Source organism: Canis lupus, chromosome 18 (genome assembly GCF_003254725.2).
Source record: "Canis lupus dingo isolate Sandy chromosome 18, ASM325472v2, whole genome shotgun sequence".
In the NCBI taxonomy this organism is placed as follows: Eukaryota; Metazoa; Chordata; class Mammalia; order Carnivora; family Canidae; genus Canis; species Canis lupus.
The window spans coordinates 34007757-34026334 of NC_064260.1; the positions used below are offsets into that span (position 1 = coordinate 34007757).

Genomic DNA, 18578 nt, shown 5'->3' on the forward strand with positions numbered 1-18578 from the left:
GGATACCTACTAAACTAAGTCATTAACAGTGATCATCCCAAAGACAATAGCAACAACTGCAAATGTTTAAGACATAGGATACACAGTTGTCTGTATGAGATTCTAAAATATACACGAGTTTGACCAAAAGTTTGGGGAGGAGGCACAGAAAATGAAAACAAGATATGTCAGGGTAGTGAGATTATAGTGATTTTTCTTTTTTCTTCTGAACATTCTATGTGGTTATTATGCTTTCTTTAAAATATTCTTTAAAAGAATTACCTATAATTCATAAAAGGAAAATTTATGGCTTTGGGGTTGTGTTTTTTCACTGAAATAAGCCAACCATGAGAGAAGAAGGAAGAAAATTATAAGACAATCTGCCTTAAATGCTACAAGGCAGCAAATTACAGAGAACAGTTGAGGGCTCTTTTCCAGTCCAAATGCCAGCAAGATCCATTCCTTTAACTACCAAAATGTAACAAGTATCCATTTCTGGACAGGCAAAATGTTCATCCATTTTCCTTCTGGGACAGGATGACGGGCTTGGCAAGAGAAGGGAGTTGTATGTTGAATTCAGCTGAGATCTAGAATGGTCTCCATGACATTCACATGGTGAGGCTGAGGTGAAAAGATCCGGGTGTGGCGACCATTATCTGGGCCCATCCTGGGCCGATGTCCTAATCAAGAGCAGTTACCAGTTTATTAGTGACAACCTCAGAGGCCTCTCATCATTGGGCTTGTGTGTCAGAACCGTGCCTAAGGAAAGATTCAGGAGGCATGACTGGCTTTGAGAAGAACCTTTACAGGTTCCCAAATTATAGAACCAAGGAACCTAAGATGGTAAATGATCAATGAATCCTCATTCATTGGCTAATTAATAATATTAATAATAATGATAATAATGTACTGATTATGTGCTAAGCACTGTTCTAAGCGTTTTACCTGTATTAACTCATTTGATCCTCCATGAACCCCATTTTACACATGGAAATACCGAGGCATCGAGAAATGAACTAACCTGCCTAATGTCACATAAATGGTAAACAGAAGAACTTGGCTTCAAATTCTTGCAGCATGGTTTGAGAGTCTGTACTCTTTTAGTCACAATGCTATTTCTCACTGACGGGCCACAGTCAGGCAAAGAGAAGGAAGGAGCACTGGATAGGGAGCCAGGGGGCCTGAACATCATATCATGGCTATCACAATAACTGTGTGGTTCTGAGAAAGCCACTTGACCCTCTGGCCACAGTTTCTTTATCTAAAATATAAGGAAGTTGAAAAAAAAAAAAAAAAAACCAATGAGAAGTAGGCACAGAAGTGCTCTGTAAGTTTATACCAGAGAAGTTCTTTTTAAAAATCGATGAACCTTCGATGTCAGGCCCCCAGCCATGCCTCACCACACTGTCATGCTGCCTTGTGCCCACCGTGGGGCCAGCGCCCCACCCACGTGGCTTGCCTCCCTTGCATGGGGACCTGCAGCAGCCCGTGCCCGAGGCTTCCCAGGTCAGAGTTGTCCTCCCAGCCCCACAAGAGGAGGAAGAAGAGATATCTGTGGCACAACAAGCCCCCCTATGCCTACTTGGCCAGGATGGCCCTGGTGACCTAGGCCACACCCTCTCGCAGGCTGAAGGTGGCCCATCATCTTCATCATGCCCTGTCATCCATCGGGTCCAGGCCACATCCCCTTCTTCAGGGATGACCAGAAGGACTAGAAGGATTCCACCTGCTATAACCTCTCCTCCAATGGATGCTTCTGCGAGGTGCCTAAAATCCTGGGAAGCCCCAGGCCAAGGCAACTTCTGGGTGGTCATCGTGAGCCTGATGAACTAGCAGAGGTGCTGTGGCTGCAGAACATGGCCCTGTACTGGTGCTGGCAGAGCAGGGATGTGCGGGGTGACTCTGTCAAGGATCTGGGCCCCCACCTGCTGCACAGTTGGTCCTAACGGCCGCCTAATTCCCAACCACCACTCAGTGAGGGCTTCGGCATAAAGCCTCTGCTATGAGATCCCAGGGAAAGGGCACCCGGAGCAGCCCAGCTCCAGCTGGTTCTGGGCACAGTGGGGAGGAGGTGGTGCCCACTGCACCCCTGCCCTCTGAGAGGCCTCTGTGGCTCCCCTGTCCCCTCCCTAGGCCTAGAAGAGTGGAAGGAGAGACTTCCTGGTTGGGGGGGGGGGACCAACAGGCCCTCATCCCTCTCCCCTGAGCACAGAGCCTGGCCCCTCCACTTCCTGCAGGGGACCCCAGACCTTAAGAGACTGTCCAGTGGGAATAACAGGGCCTCACTTTGGGCAGCTGCTCACTTCCTACTTGCTCATCTACATTCCCAATGTGGTAATGCCCTTGGTTCCACTACTACCCACACTCTACCCTCCTGTGCCTACCCCTTCAACTAGCCCAGCCTACCGGGGAGTGGCCCTTCAAACCCATGCCTCTCAGCATGGCTCTGGAATCTAGATGCTCTCTTCCAGGGGGTGCCACTCAACAATAGCATCTATGATGTGTGGGTTAGCCACTCCTGGGATCCAGCTGCCTCTACCCTGGGCTGATGACTCTCCTGATACAGCCTGTGAGGCTCCCAGGGCAGGGGCGCTTTCCTCCAATAGACCAAAAACTGGCTTGCTGGGAAACCAAAGCCAAGAGGACCAAGAGGTGTCTGTGGTCACAGCAGCCTTGGAACACTAGGCATTGGCAGTGCTGAGAATCCATGATGCTTATTGGACTATGACACAAAGGATGTAGCCCAGCCACCTTGGGAGGGTGACCGCACTGCCCTGGCCCTGATGGTCAGTCCATGCCTCTCCTAGCACCAGAGGCAAGACTGGAAAGAATGGGGCTCTGCTTGGAGTAGCTAGCCCCTTCCTGATTCTACTTTCCTTGGCCTTCTCTGTCCACCTATCCTTCCTTCCGTCTATCCATCCATCACCATATGTCATTCCTCCCTCCTGACTCTGGGCAGAGGGGTAGAGAACCTAATGATGGCTCCAGCCTGAAGTCCTGTCCTCTCACATCTGCCTGGGAATGAGGTAGTGCCTTCTTGGGGAAAGGAAATCAAGACTCTACTTGATTTTGGTGGTGGTACTAGGGAAGATATAGGAGTAGACCAAAAAAACAAAACAAAACCAAAGACAAACATGAATCTCAACCTATCACACCTTTCAGCCAGCTCTGTCTTCCTATCCAGAAAGCAAGAGAAGCTTTCTGAATCAGATTTTATATGTGGTCTGGATGGAGGAATGAGGATGAGCCCCTGATGTGGTTTACAATGCCCAGGGGTATAGGGGACTGGCATGTTCCTTGACAAGTGATGAGAAAAACACTTTAAAACCTTGGAAATCTAGGGATGCCTGGGTGGCTCAGCGGTTAAGCACCTGCCTTTGGCTCAGCGTGTGATCCTGGAATCCTGGGATCAAGTCCCACATCGGGCTCTCCGAATGGAGCCTGCTTCTCCCTCTGGCTATGTCTCTGCCCGCCACCCCCTCGCCCCGTCTTTCTCTCTGTGTCTCTCATGAATAAATAAAGTTAAAAAAAAAAAAGAGTTGGGACCTAAAACCTTGGAAATCTCCACCTCTAGATGGTAACAATAGCAGCATATATAAACAAATGGAATGAACAATCACCACAGTAGTTGGATGAGAGAGAAAAACCGAAGCATGTGGTAGCACGTGGAAGGTAAATGTTCATATGCAGGTTCCACACGCATGAACTTAAAAGCTCATCAACACTGTCAGCTCACTGACCATTCAGATATTCGTTACCTGACTTTCTTTCTTGCTCTTTCTGAACCGCCCATACCTCCTATTCATCCATCCATCTGTTCTCTTTGGTCAATTCATCATTCTCTGGAGTATGTTACCAACTTTTTTCAGATTCTCAGGAAAACCGATTAACATCATGATATGCACTGATACCCTTTTGGAAGCAGGCAAAGTGTTGTTTCAAGCTTGCTAAAAGGAGTAAAAGTCATTCCAAAGCCTACAGAGTAGGCCACATCCCTCTCTGTCTGACATTGTCTTCTCTGGCTCTTTATCAGTTCATCCTACTACAGCTGGCCTTCCATAACGAACAGGTTTAAGAGTATTACCAAAGAAGACAGAAGGTGGTGTGTGAGTAAGGGGGTGGGGGAGAATTTCTGATGCTTCTCTTCAAAACTAGTTTAAAAAAATTTTTTTTTAAAGTAAACTCTACCCTCAAAGTGGGACTTGAATTTACCACCCTAAGATCAAGCCTCCTAGGCTCTACCGGCTGAGTCCCCCATGTGCCCCTGTAACTGTGTTTTTAAAGAGTCCCTTGGGACTTTCTGAGAAAGGCAACAATGCTTCAAAAACATCACCCAACAAATTCATTTTGGGTGACTTGTGTCCTGATTCATCCCACTGAGGCCTGCACACACAGGGGTGGAAACCACCAACAGAGCCATATACACCTGGACACAACCTGCACCCAGTATTCCCAGGTGGTTGTTCCTTAGTCTGAATTCCCAGAGGACTGGCTGCACTGGTCACCAGATGCTCACCTCGCCATTGAGGGCTGCTGACTCCTGGCTCCTGTCCGACGTGGGATGCACCACGGGGAGGGCTGTGGGTTTTATTGCAATGAGCTGCACAGAGCCGGAAGATGTGTCAAAGGGATCGGCAGCCGCCTTGCCAGAGTTGTCAAAAAGCACCGCTCCTTCCTCTTCATCACTCGCTGGCACTGAAGCATAACATCAACACATTGATTTTTATTGTGTAGGGCAGTTGCATGATCATGCGGGAATTTGTGTAAGGCTCACAGCCTGAGGACATTCTTTTCCTCAAAAGGACCTCAGGAGCAATAGCATCCGGTTCTGTACCAAGGGCTCACTATTGTTCAAGGATTTCTCTGAAATGTAAGATCTATACTATTCATTCCTCCACTGTATTATCAAGGGCTAGGAAAGAACCGTGGAGGTTTGAATTTAAACAGTAAAAGCCATTCTTTCAAAACTATGACAAAATGTTTTCGGGGAAAAAAAAAAGTAAATTTTTTCCCTATGTTAAGCCAGAGACAAGAAAAATACAATTTGGCCGAAGCTGGCAACTATTCTTAAAATACGACAGTCAACGGAATAACAGCATTCAGTTCACTCTCTGGCACCAAAGCCACCCATTTTTGCACGATGTCAAGGAAATAAGTCTTCCCTGGTCAACTGGCCGCAGTAATTGCTGCAGACACTCTGGTTTTTTTTCTTTCTCAAGGCTGCTTCTCCAACGATTTTGGTTTTTTTTTTTTTTTTTTTTCATTTGTCGAAACAAAAGAAAGCTAAGAAATAACTGCCAGAGAAACTAATTTAACACTATAGACAACTTTCCTAATTAAATAGAGTGAATTCCGCCTACATTCTGTTAAGTTAATTATTCCCTCTGACAGATAATTCTGCTCTGATTGCTGAAAGACACCAGTCTGCCTGGTGCTTCCATCACTAAGCTGGCAGAGAAGCTCCTGAATCAGTGGTATCTTGCCGATTGACTTGTGCTTAAAGCACATTCCCATTAGGCAGCTCTAGGAATGACAGTTTATTGAGCACGGCTGGGCGAGAGATAAATTAAGCCTGTTCAGACAACCAGACCAGTAGGCAATTTAGGAGCAATAGAGGTGTTCTGTAAAATATGAATGTAATAGAAGTATATTCATCTTTCCTACGGCTTACTCAAGAGATTGGGATGCTATTTAAATTATTGAGAAACACACGGTTTATATCGTATTGTCACTTACCATAATCACAGATTTGCCAAAGTAAGCTGAGTAAATCATTATCGTACAATGTGGCTAAAACACTTCAGAGTCTAACAACAGGCTATATCATTGGAGTATTTTTTGGTTCTGTGAACTTATTTGCAAAATAGCAGCAGGACACCAAACAGCCAATGACAGAAGAAAATCTCTGCTCAGACATCTCTTTAGAGTAGAGCTTTGCTGGACAACTCTTGCCTGGCCACCATTATCTCCCACCTGGGCAACTGCTGTGAAAACCATCTATGGCAGCCAGCCTCCAAGATGGTGCCCAGTGATTCTCGCCTCCTGATATTCATAGCCACGATGAATAGGACTGAGCTGTGTAACCAATAGGAAATCGCAGACATGACGGTGTGTTACTTCCAAGGCTAGGTCATAAAAAAGCCTGTGGCTTCCACCTTGCTCTCTCCTGGATCACTGACTCTGAGGAAAGTCAGCTGCCATGTTATGAGGGCACTCAAGCAGCCCCATGGAGAGGCCCATGTGGCAAGGAACTGAGACTCCTGCCAACAACTATGTGAGGGAGCCTTCGTATAAGTGGATTCTGCAGGCCCCGTCATGTCTTTAGATGACTACAGCCCATGTCAACATCCTGACTGGGACCTCCGGGGGGTACTCTGAGCCTGAACCACCCAACTAAGCCACCTCTGAATTCCTGATCCACAGATACCACATGAGGATAATAAACACTGATTGCCATTTTTCGTTGCCAAGTGTTGGGGGCAATTTGTTACACAGCAGTACGTACCTAATCCACCTAAACAATCTCCCTCCTGGGAGCTTCCACTCTTGTCTTTCTACCTAAGATACATACTCACAGCAGCCAGGATGGATAACCAGATCACAGTACTACTCGATCAGAACCCTCTGAAGCCTTCGCCACTCTCAGAATAAAACCCAGAGTCTTTATGATCTGGCCCCGACGATCAGCTGAGCACATTTCCCTCATCTGCTTTGCTCCAGGTACAAGGGCCTTCTGGAACACATCAGGCTTGTTCTCACCTCTGGGCTTCTGCATTAGGTGTTCCCTCTGCTCAGAATGCTCTTTCCTTAGATCTTGGCATGCCCCATTCCTTCTTATTTTTCAACTGCAGCTTGAAAAAGCCCTTTCTTATCCCTGCCCATCACCCTGCTATGTTTTCTTCACAGCACTTATCACTGCTGACGTGTATTGATTGAACCTGCCCCCACCCCATCCCTGGAATCTAGCTCTGTTCTGGCCCACCTTTGAAAAGGTTGATGTCTATTGCCTTAACGATGTCTCACATGTGGTGGGCTTTTACTAAGGATTTGTCAAATAAATGAAGGCAGGAAGGAAGGAATGACAAAAAATTGTGCTGACTTAGAAAAGGAGACTGTTGTTAGTTCTTAGTCTGTGCAAAACACATGGAACTCGTAGAAGTCAAAGTTATGCTATCACTACACTGCTCAGAAGGTGAAGAGATGGTTGGTACTCAGTCTTTTTATTGATTCTGGGTGGTGACTCCCTCACTTCGCACCCTGTGAACAGGGTAAGGAGAGAGCATAACTAGAACAGGATGGAAAAAGGATACCCTGGAAATTGCATGAACTACAGTTCTGTCCCAACCTTATTCTCAAAAAAGATTCAGATTTGGCACAATAATCCCTTCAGGTTTAAGAGAAAAATAGTTATCCTGCCCCCCTCCCCAAAGACCTACAGAAAAAGATATTACATTAAATCTCAATATATGAAAGTGAGGGAGTCCAGCAGATTCATGGGAATATTTGATGCATAATTGGTCCCTAAAGGGAAAAGTATGGGAGAATGCTAAAGGAAAGCACCACAGTTAAACTGTGGAAGGGTCCCCCACCAAACGTTACCGTCATCATCATCATCATCATAAATGCAACCGTTCCCGGATCTCATTGTGTCTTACTTGTGCTGTTGGTTTTAACTTACATAAATCAGTAATCTACTTCCTTTCCTGCCTTCCTTCCCTCCCTCCCTCCCTCCTTCTTTCCCTCCTCCTCCTTTCCTTCCTTCTTTCCCTTCTTCCCTCCTTTGATTCCTTTTCCAATCCAATAAAATACACTACTGATATTTTGATGAAGGTCATGGCTATGATATGGTATAAAGCGGAGCTCTGTGATAAAAAAAGGACAAGTGTAGGTTCCACGGAAGGTCCAGCCTAGAATTCTGATGTACTTCAGCATCTGCTGAATTTTCAGCAAACCAATTGGTCCCATCATTTCTGTTTGAAAATTTCAAACACCTCACCGAATGGAGACCTGTGGTGAAAGGGAAGCCACCACCCCCGGAAGCTCACTGGATTTACCTCTGGCAGAAATAAAATGCAATGGAGCACGATAAATGTGGAGAAAGGATGGCTTTTTAATAGAACAAACACATTAAAACCTCAACCTAGCATAGTAATTGGATTTTATTCATGCACCTGGCTTGTGTTATTTCTGTGCCTGATATTTAAATAATCAAAGTGACCTAAACAATAAGGAGGCAGGCAGAGCTGTGGAAAACAAGAACAGAAGGTCAGCAGGAACGTTTTGGGCAGGTCAGTGTCTCACCAGCCAGGGCAGGGAGTGATGGGGTCGGAAACAGGCCCTGCTCCCTCCTCTTCTATGGATTAAATGCAAGGGAGAGGGAAAGGCATCATCTTGAAAATATGATTTACTGACTTACTGCAACGAAGTCTGTGCATTGTATGCTCCTAAGCAAGAGAAAGGGCATAGAACACTATAAAAAACAAAGCAATCCAACAAAACAGATATGTGTGTGTTATCATATGCATAGTAAGAGGGTCTGAGAAAGACACAGGCTGAGTTTTATTCAAGGTCATTTGAGCACTGGGGTGGGTGATGGGGCATGTGTGGGAGGACAGAATTTGACTAGACTTTACATATTTCTGGGAAGCCTTCTGTGAACTGGTTTGGCAGAGAGCTGATAGGTAAGATATCTGGAGGTCCCAGGTAGGATCGCTATTCCAATAAAACCCCACATGCCAGACCTGGATTCTGGTGTAGAAAGCAGTCTCTGGGGATCCCTGGGTGGCGCAGCGGTTTAGAGCCTGCCTTTGGCCCAGGGCGCGATCCTGGAGACCCAGGATCGAATCCCACATCGGGCTCCCAGTGCATGGAGCCTGCTTCTCCCTCTGCCTGTGTCTCTGCCTCTCTCTCTCTCTGTGACTATCATAAATAAATAATTAAAAAAAAAAAAAAAAAAAAGAAAGCAGTCTCTGGAAGTCAGGAGAAGAAGTTCCAGAATGAAATCGCTATGACAATTTAAGCCAGTGCTTTACATAATGGCTGGAAATGGGAATGAGGGCCACATTTGCCCAGAAGAAAAATCCATTGTGTCATTATTCCTTTTCTTCTTTTTCTTTTTCTTTCTTTCTTTCTATCTCTTTCTCTTTCTTTCTTTCTCTTTCTTTCTTTCTTTCTTTCTTTCTTTTTTTTGGGTCAGAAAAAAAGAAATCAGTGACATTTGAAAACAAAAGAATCTTCTGGCACTAGCTCCAAGAGAGAGGCCCTGATTCATATTCCATCACATTCCTTTAAAAGGGAAGCACAGCTAACCTGAGTGCCAGATTATCCAGCTTTTCACTTGGCATTTCTGTAGGACTCCACCTAACAACCCACTGAAAGCTGAAAAGAATTTCTTCTGAACTGAGTGGCAGCACCGGGTACTTGAACCTGGGCTCCAGTCAGTCAGCATCACGCACAGAAGGGACGCACAAAGGTGGGACCGAGAGGAGGCGACACACAGTCATGGCCAACGGATGCCAGGCATGGATGGTACCACCACACAATAAGGCGGCTCCAGTGACTTATAAATAAACCCCAACACCCATCCTTTATAGGGAAGGAAAAGATCTGTGTGAGGGAGAGATCAAATGGTTACGTTTCCCTAGAGAATCAAGGCAGAAGCACAGGCTGATTTTTATAACGACAGATTTATTACTGTGTTGTTTTTCCTGGGAGAGGTCGATTAGCAATATCTGGACTTACTGGCAGAGACTGAACCCCTGAAACTTATCAAGGGAGTCAGGGCAAGAAAATGAGGGGGAAAATCTCCAAGACAAGCAGCATTTCGGAGACCTGGCCCCCCTAGTGGACCCGGTGCTGGGAATCCTGTCCATTCAGCCAAGAATTAGAAAAATCGCAAGGCACACATCGGCTCATTCTGCACAGTGCTTTTCTAAAGCACTAGGCAATTCCAGAAGCACAGGCGGCAGGGAGGGTGAGTCAGAATAATTCAGAGAAGGGGGACGGGCAGTATCGCAGGAGGCAGGTAGCAGACTCCTGACCTTTCTGGGGGGCACATCAGAGAGAAGACCCTAGGGTGAAAGCACACAGGTGCATGTGAGTGTGGGCACACGTATGTGCGCAAGCGTGTGGGATGGGCTCAGGGCTGGTGTTGGCAAGGAAGGCTTCTCACCATTTCTCTTCCGTGCCTCCTCCTTTGTCACTTTCTGCTGTGCCATGACATTCTGGGGCGAGCGCCTCCCCGAGCTGGGCTTCCCTGATTCGTTGCTGATGACAGAGCCATTCTCACTGGGCGACCTGCTGGAAGTAACCATAGCAACAGGAAGACGGTAAGTTGCGACTCCAGCAGCCTCCTCTCAAGGTTATTTTATTTGCACAGTTTATGTCTGTCGCCTTTCATTCTGGTTTCACCCACAAAGAAGGAATGATACAGGAAAAGAAACAAAACAAAACCAGCCCCACACTCCGGCCTGGGTGAAGCAGCTGGTCTTCGTGAAGTATGTCATTTAGGTGGAGTGCTTAGCTCTGGAGACAAGTTCAGCGAGTTTGGCCCTCAGATCCCATCTCTGTTCCATTAACCCCCAGTGACTATGGAAACGGTGGTGATGGGGTTTGTAAGCGTGCCCTCCTTTTAAAACACAGCACTTTGAAGAATGCTGCAGAGCATTTGATTCACGTGGCATCTGTAGGGACATGCATAAGACATAGTTCTCTTTACAGAATGTACCTTGACCACTAAAGTCATCCCACCCCTGAGTTCTTCACTCTGTCTCACACACAAGCGCATGCATGCACACGTTCTTTGACTGTGTCAACTGGCGACCCCTTACATTTGAAACTACCAATGTGAGCTATTCATCCCTTCAGGAAATACTTTACGTGCATCGGCTCTGCGCCTGGCTCTGTGCCAGGTACACTGGCATACAGAGATACTAAGACGCCACCCATTTTCTCCAAGAGCTCCCCATTGGAAGCGCCATCTAGGTGCCAAGGACTACGCGAATGATTTCAAAACTCTCAGTGAATCATTAGGACCATCTACTGATTTGGTGATCATCACCCTTGTTCAGCAAGTAAGGAATGTGATGCTCAAGGGGGTGGAGTGTTTTGTTCTGGGCTGGGTTAGGAAGCGGCAGATCAGTTCTGGAAACCAGGACTTCCCCTGCAGGTAGGGGCTCTGCCCACGTGCCAGGGCACCTCTCCTTTACTGTCTCTCACAACGTCCCAGATGAGGCAGGCCTTTACGCACAGCAAGCCACAGGGCCCTCTCCCCTTCCCTGGGGGCCGATTCTGGTCTTCTGGAACTCCGTGAGAAATGGGCTTTTGGGGCCCCTGCTGAGGTTCATGCTTCCTCAGGCCTCAGATCATCATAAAGACCAACTGCCTTCCCCTCTGTGGAGACAGTCAGGAGGCAGATGTCCAGACACCTCATCAAACCCTCTAATTCTTTTACAGTCAACTGTCCAAATTCAGAACCTAAAGACATCCAGCCTCTACAATGGAAAATTGGCTGGAATAAAATGTAGCGCTTCCCCAGTAAGTAAGCAGCTCCTTAAGTGGAAGCTGTGTATCCTTGTGAATGACTCCTCTTTTTTCCCCTTCCTTTTCCCTCCCCATCCTCTGGGAATTAAAAATCCTTGGTTCTATACTCTTCAGCACCCTAAAATCACCACCAGTGAGAGTGTCCACTCACATCCATGAGAGAAAGCAACATCTGCCCAGAGGGTTCCACAGAACAACAGAGCCAAATGAGATGTTCCTGGCCAAAGTGCCTCAGACAACTACAAGTTTGGGAAATGTTGTCTATTGTATTCCTTCTTTGGATATTTCTGATGCACATTAACATATCAAAGGCCCTGCTCAGTCCTATCATAAAGAGACTCCTCTCCTTTTGTTTAATCCAGCATTTCCCAGTTTATTTGGCCCCAGATCTCTTTCACCATAAGACAGTAATACAAAGAATGCAGCCTGGGAAAATATGGATAAAGTATTAATTTATTAAATGTATATTATTTATCCAACAGCTATTGGATCACTGAGTACCGGCCATACAAATATACATCCACAGAGAAGACATAAGCCCTGGGATTGTTTTCAGAACCCCAGTTAACAGCACCCACTCTTCCAACTGGCTTTATTGGGACAACAAGACTTTCACTGAGGTTCACAGAGGAAAGAAGGAGAAGGGTTTCTTGTAACCTATTTTACGATCATAAAATACTTAATGGCATTTGCATAGTCTTTCCTTCATTTGATCCTGAAACAGTTTTCTGGCTTTTTTCTCTCACTCCTGGGAAAGGTATGAATGAATATATTTCTTTCTTTCCTTTTTTTTTTTTTTTTTTTTTTTTTGAATGAATACATTTCTGGAGAGAAACTCCACCTCTGTTTTACTCTTTCATCAGTTTATAGATTATGGTTACACGGAGCCGTCAACTCAAACTTCTGGTCAAAAACAGAGAGTGAGATTTGCACGTGTGTATATCCACTCACACGAGAGTAACAAAGATGTTTTTGAAAGCAAGAAAGAGCCAACTGTAAGGCTATGGTCGTAGGCTACTGAACTCAATAGGCCCTCTTCTGGGGATATGGGTGTATGTGGAGCCTGGATGAAGAGTCATGAGTCCGGGGTGGGGGGGAGAGATTAATCAGTTGCTGAACAGTTATGGCCAATCACTGAATGACTGTCCCTATGAGGTTGATTCTCTCACCTCGCCCATTAATCACAGTCACAGATCAACAAAACAGCATCACCAAGAGCCTTGGCTAGAGGAACAGGACCTGCAACAACAACTGTCTGGTTGTCTGGCAAGTGGCCGAACCCTCAGATTTCAGTATTAAAATTGTTTTAAAAACAGGCTTAAAAATCGAGATATTTTCATGACCACCCACTCCTGGTTTCTCCTGTGTTTTACTTGTAAAACTTTTTGGATCACCTAACAGACCCGTCCTGATAGGTCATGGAGTCCTCAACCAGCAGGAATGAGGGAACTGATGCGGCAAGATGGAAAGGCCAGAAAAATAAATGCCTGATGGGTCTGCTGTTGGTTTTGGCATCTTAATATCTTTCCAAATGATTAGAGACTCCCGTGGTCAGCTGAACTTGAACAGAAGTGGGGTTTCCCGCATAGCTTTGGCCATGATATAGCCAGCCCTTAGTAAAATTCTATTTTTACAGATACATTATGAAGCAAATATAGAAATCATTCAGCTGTGTAGGCATTGTTTTCTTTATATTTATTTCATAAGCTAGTATTTCTTAATAAAATTCTAAGGATAAGTAATCGAATTTGATTACCAAGGGTAGATGCCTTTCTCATTCAAGAAGAAATGCTTGTTCTAAAAAAAGAATTTTTTAAAAATAAATCTTTATATGATTTAAATCACTCAAGTAGAATGGGTGGAAAAGAATTTTTATTCTTCCCAGTAGTGCTGTGTTAATATCCTAATTTTAGTAATTCTATTTATTTCCTTTTAGCGTTCTCTAATAGGTGATAAATAGATTGTGAACATGCCTTTATTGTATTTGGCAAAGATCATAATGGGAATAATACTGTAAGTAATTCTATTTGCCAGTCAGTTCAGATAATTCATCTATTACTTCTCTATATGTTTCAACTCCCCATGCTGGGGCAGACTGCTGCAGTCCACCTCCCTGTAACCAAGCTTGGGTAGCCGCCTCCCACACTGACTCTGGACTAGACCATGCGTCTTGCTTTGGCCAACAGGACAGCAGCAAACATAACACAAGCAAAGATTGAAGAAGTGCTTAAACTTGGGGGCTTATTTTCTTGCTGTAATCACCCTGTGAGAAAGCCAGAGCTAGCCTGCCAGAGGATGAGAGACCATGTGGAAGGAGGCCCCAGGGACCGGGCCGCCCCAGACAAGGCTATCAGCAGCAAGCCAGCCCAGCCAGCCCACTGCCTTACTATAGATGCATGAGTGAGCCCAGCTGAGATCAGTTGAGTCTAGCTCAGCCCAGAACCACCACCTACCTGAGCTTAGCTCAAACTTCCAATCCACCAAAAATCATGAGCTAAAGAAATGGCTGTTGTTTTAAGCTGCTAAACTTTGGAGGAGTGTGTGGTAGAGGAATAGATAACTAATCCATATCTCCTCAACCTTCTTTCCTACCCAAGCTGAAATTCAACCTTCTTCCTCTATACCTTTCTCTGTACCCCTTTCTGAGATACCAAGAACTCCTGGAGGGAAAAACACAGAGCCTTGGTTGCATGACTCCAGTGTAAAATTTATGTACCTGACACAGACGATCCTTCCTTCCCCCTCAAATTACTCTCTTCTCTTGGCTTCTTGGATTCCATTCTTGCTTTGTCCTCCTCATGCCTTTTTCCCCCTGATGCTTTTTGGTCTCCTATGCTGACTCTTCCTCATTTGGACCTCTAATCATTGCAATGTTCCAGAGGTCAGGTCTTGGATCTCTTCTCTACCTATACTCTCCTAGGTGACCTCATCCAGTGCCATAGCTTTAAATAACTAAATGCTGACAACTCCTCCACTTATATTTCTACTCTGGACCCCTCCTCTGAACCCAACAGTTGAGTTGTGAACACTTCCACTTGCATGGCCAACAGGCAGCTCAAACTTAACATGCCCACATCCAAACTCATGATTATCCCCTACAGATTTCTTCTCTTCTGGTCCTCTCCAGCAAAACCAATGGCAAATTCATCCCTCTCTATTTCATTCCAAGCAAGCCTTGTTAGCTCTTCCTTCAAAGCATGTTTAGCATCCCATCAGTTCTCACACTTCCATGCCTTGGCCCACACCACCATCTCTCACCTTGCAGTTTTATTGCAAGTCACATCATGTCACTGTTCTCAAAACCTTCCAATGACTTCTGATCTAAGTTCACAATAAAATTCCAAGTCCTGACTTTGGTCTATAAAGCCTGACATGATCAACTTCATGCAACTTCTCTGACCCATCTGCCACCACTTCCTCCCTAGTTCACATTGGCCTTGTTGCTCTTCTTCAGTATGTTAAGAGATTTCCTCCTCTGGGCTTTGCACATACTGTTCCATCTGCTTGGAATGTTCTTGTCCAAGATAGCCTTGAGGCATACACATCATTTCATTCAGGTCTTTCTCAAGTGTCACTCTATCAGAAAGGCCTTCCCTGACCTCCTAGCTAAAACAACATCACACCCCTACCCCCTTCCATTGCTCTATCCTCTTACGTTGCTGTGGTTTTCTTCTTCACACACATCACCACCCGACTTACTATGTATCTACTTCTCTATTTGTTCATTGTCTATCTTTCTCCTCCAGATTGTAACCATGACAGTAGGAGCTTTGTCTTGTTCACTGCCACATCCTCGGTGCCTGGTGAACAACACTTAACCAAAATGTTAGGTGAAGGGAGGGAGAAAAGGAAGGAGGCAGGGATGATGTAGCTTTTCCAGCCTCCACTGTGGTGGAGAAGGGAGAAGGGACTTGGCAATGGGAGTTGGTTTGGCCAGCCAACAGGGCTTGTCATAGAGTTCATTACCTCTTTATAAGACCATTGTAAAGTCCTTACAGTGAGTCTCCTGGCCTCTAGCCTAACCTCTCCCATCTATCATCCACATTGCCATTGGAGCAGTCTTTCTAAAATACAGGCTGGATGTCACTGTCTTGCTGAAGAACTTTTAGTGGCTTGCCATTGCCTGGAGAATACAGGTCAAAGTCCCTTACCTGGCAGTTGAGCACCCCCCCTTCTGGTTTCATCCTTCTCTGCATCTTCTGGTTTCATCCTTCACTGCATCCCAACCACCGTGAACTCTAAACCCTAGGGACATTCACCATTAAGTGAATGTGTGCTGATCCCTCTTTTCCCCCAGCTCCTTTGGACTGGACACCTTTATCTCTCCCCAGCTATTGGCACTCCACTCACCCTCTGAGGTCTAGCTAAAACAAGCTCCTCCACCATCCTTTCCCTCGTCGGAATTAAGCTCTTTCCTCTCTCTTTTCCACAGCACTTTGTTCAGACTCCCCTATGAGCACTGCACATCATGCTTGGTTTTCAGGTATTTTTCTCTCTGTCTCTCTATCATGAGATCCTTGGGGTGACGACTCAATCATAAACCTTTCTGTAGCCCTTCCCATGCCTGTCAAAGTACTCTATTTATGGTAAACACTCCTAAAAAATTTGTTTAAGATTTATTTATTTATTTGAGGGAGAGAGAGAGAGAGAGGCAGGTGGAGGGGTAGTAGGGAGAGAATCTCAAACAGACTCCCTGCTGAACATGGAGCCCCATGCAGGGGCCCAATCCCACAACTCTGATCCCACCACTTTGAGATCATGACCTTAGCTGAAACCAAGAGTCAGATGCTTAACCAACTAAGACACCCAGGCGCCCCCTTCCCAAAATGGTTTTTGAACTCAAACCTTGAAAAACGGCCAGATAAAATCCAACTCTACTGAATCAAAGGCACCACTTATAAGTTAAATAATACAAGCATGACACCAGTGCCAAATTTGTTGTAATACATATGAAAGCTAAAGCTCTGCTGTTGTTGGCTGATCAGTGTCATCAAACCTTACAAAGCGTGGCTCATAAGAAACAAGTATTAAGATTCTCATCATCTCCCTCAGTCTCCTTCCCAAATATTCAAAACAAGCACGAAGGGGACTTTTTAAAGAGGAAAGTGGTATGAACTTGAGGGCTTCGGCTGCTCTCACCATCAGTTATTCCCCTTGCTGATAGAGAGAGGCAGAAGCTGGCCCCGTGCCTACCTCTTTCGTGTTTCAGTGGACTTGGCCGTCTTGATGGTGCTTCCATCCTGGGTGATGTCTCTTTCCTGAGAGGCAGGAGCATCTCTGACGGGAAGCGGGAGGACCACCGTTTCCTGAGTCACAGGGACGACCTCCTCATCGGCGCCTTGCTGGCCCAGGTGCTGCTTGGCATAATCAAAGCCTTGCACGGGCTGCAAAGAGGGAATGGATTTGTGGTCCTATTCCTGACAAAGTGTGACCGATGATGGCTTTGAGAGAGGACGGGCAGGAGCGTGCATGTGACAGTACCACACTTAGCTTTCCGATGAACAAGGGTGAGCTCAAATCTCCCCCATAATTCCTGTCTGCAAAATCAGAATCTGTGCTCATTCCACCTAGCTACAGAATCTCCATAGAAGAGCATAAATAAGATGCAAATATGCGTGTGAGAACAAACTTTTTTCAAGAATTTTAAACCACCAATTTTAAGTCACTGGATATTGCTAATTCGAGACTCTTAATTGATACGTGAAGTAAGTCCAGTATCATCTCCTGTCTAGGAATGACCTGTCATCCCCGAACCCCACTTTCACATAGTTTTATGTGTAGTAAGAGGCGTGTGACTTTGCCAAGTTGCTTGAATTCTGAACCTTAATTTTCTCATATGAGAAATGAAGACAATCAGATCTGCTTTATTTACACCACCCCTGGGTTTTAAAGAGGAATCACAGCTCTGCAAACAGAGGGAAAGAAACATGCTTCCACATGTGCGGCAGTACAATCATTAATAATAAAATGGAATTTATGGAATCACTCAAATCCAGACCTATGGCTCTCCTATGATTCATTACTGGGTAATTAGCAAGGCTTTTATTGCACGATGCCTGAAATCCCACGTGAATAGGGCAGCTGTGAGCAAAGCCCAACAGACATCCATTAGTAGGGCAATAAAAAACCAAGAGGCGTGTTTAAACAGTTCCTAGGAGTGTCTCTATTCTGCTTTCTGCCCCAGAGCAGTACAACAGAGATTTGAGGCAGGACAGTGGGGTGGTGGAGAGTACCAGCTCCAAAACACACTGCCTAGGTTCCAATCCCAGCTCTACCACGTATTAGCTAGGTGACCTCAGATAAGACACTCAAATTCTCAGCATGGGTTTCCTCACCTGTAAGTGGAGATAATAGTAGGGTAAACAGGATCCAATATATAAGGATGTGAAAATGACTTAACCGCCCTCAAAGACATGCTGCATGGATTAAGTAGTAAAGGCATGTTCAGCATTTAGTGAAGTGCCTGGCACACAGTAAGTGCTCCATGAATACTCGTTAAGACTGTTTGCCTTCTTATTACATCACAGACCAAGTGAAATAGAAATCAGTGATTCTCCTCAAGAAAATCTGGGGAAGAAACTCAACCTCCACCACATGGGTTCACTCAGAACTTGGCATGATAAGGAGCTCCCCCTTCAATAGCGACTTTTCCTAAGAAATGTAGCAGGGAGCCCCCAGCTAGATGGATCGGTCTAGGACTGTGGCCCAACCCATCACATCTTCCTGCCGCATCTCAGGGCAGGATGGAGTTTTATTTTATTATTTTTTTTAAGATTTATTTATTTATTCATGAGAGACTCAGAAAGAGAGAGAGAGAGAGAGAGAGAGAGAGAGAGGCAGAGACACAGGCAGAGGGAGAAGCAGGCTCCATGCAGGGAGCCTGACATGGGACTCGATCCTCGGTCTCCAGGATCACACCCTCGACTGAAGACGGCGCTAAACCGCTGAACCACCGGGGCTGCCTTAGGATGGAGTTTTATTGATAAATCCAGCAAAGCTTCCTCATGTCAAGCTGCCTGTAGTTCTGCCATTGGCATCCCCCCCCTCCCACCCCATTC

The 18578-nt window shown here is 45.6% G+C and overlaps 1 protein-coding gene and 1 pseudogene across 7 annotated transcripts in view; one reads left to right on the forward strand and one right to left on the reverse strand.

The window, feature by feature from the left end:
- KIAA1549L (KIAA1549 like) overlaps positions 1 to 18578 on the reverse strand; it is a 268498-nt gene that overhangs the window by 60516 nt on the left and 189404 nt on the right. For 6 of the 7 annotated variants that reach the window (XM_049096726.1, XM_049096725.1, XM_049096724.1 and 3 more), the window contains 3 exons: positions 16714 to 16904; positions 10151 to 10278; positions 4496 to 4674 (listed from right to left, as the gene is read on the reverse strand). In XM_049096726.1, the coding sequence (XP_048952683.1) occupies positions 4496 to 4674; positions 10151 to 10278; positions 16714 to 16904 (498 nt within the window). The remainder of the gene's footprint in view (positions 1 to 4495; positions 4675 to 10150; positions 10279 to 16713; positions 16905 to 18578) is intronic. The other variant, XM_049096723.1, reaches the window with a different exon arrangement.
- Positions 1448 to 2528, forward strand: LOC112663086 (forkhead box protein H1-like; annotated as a pseudogene).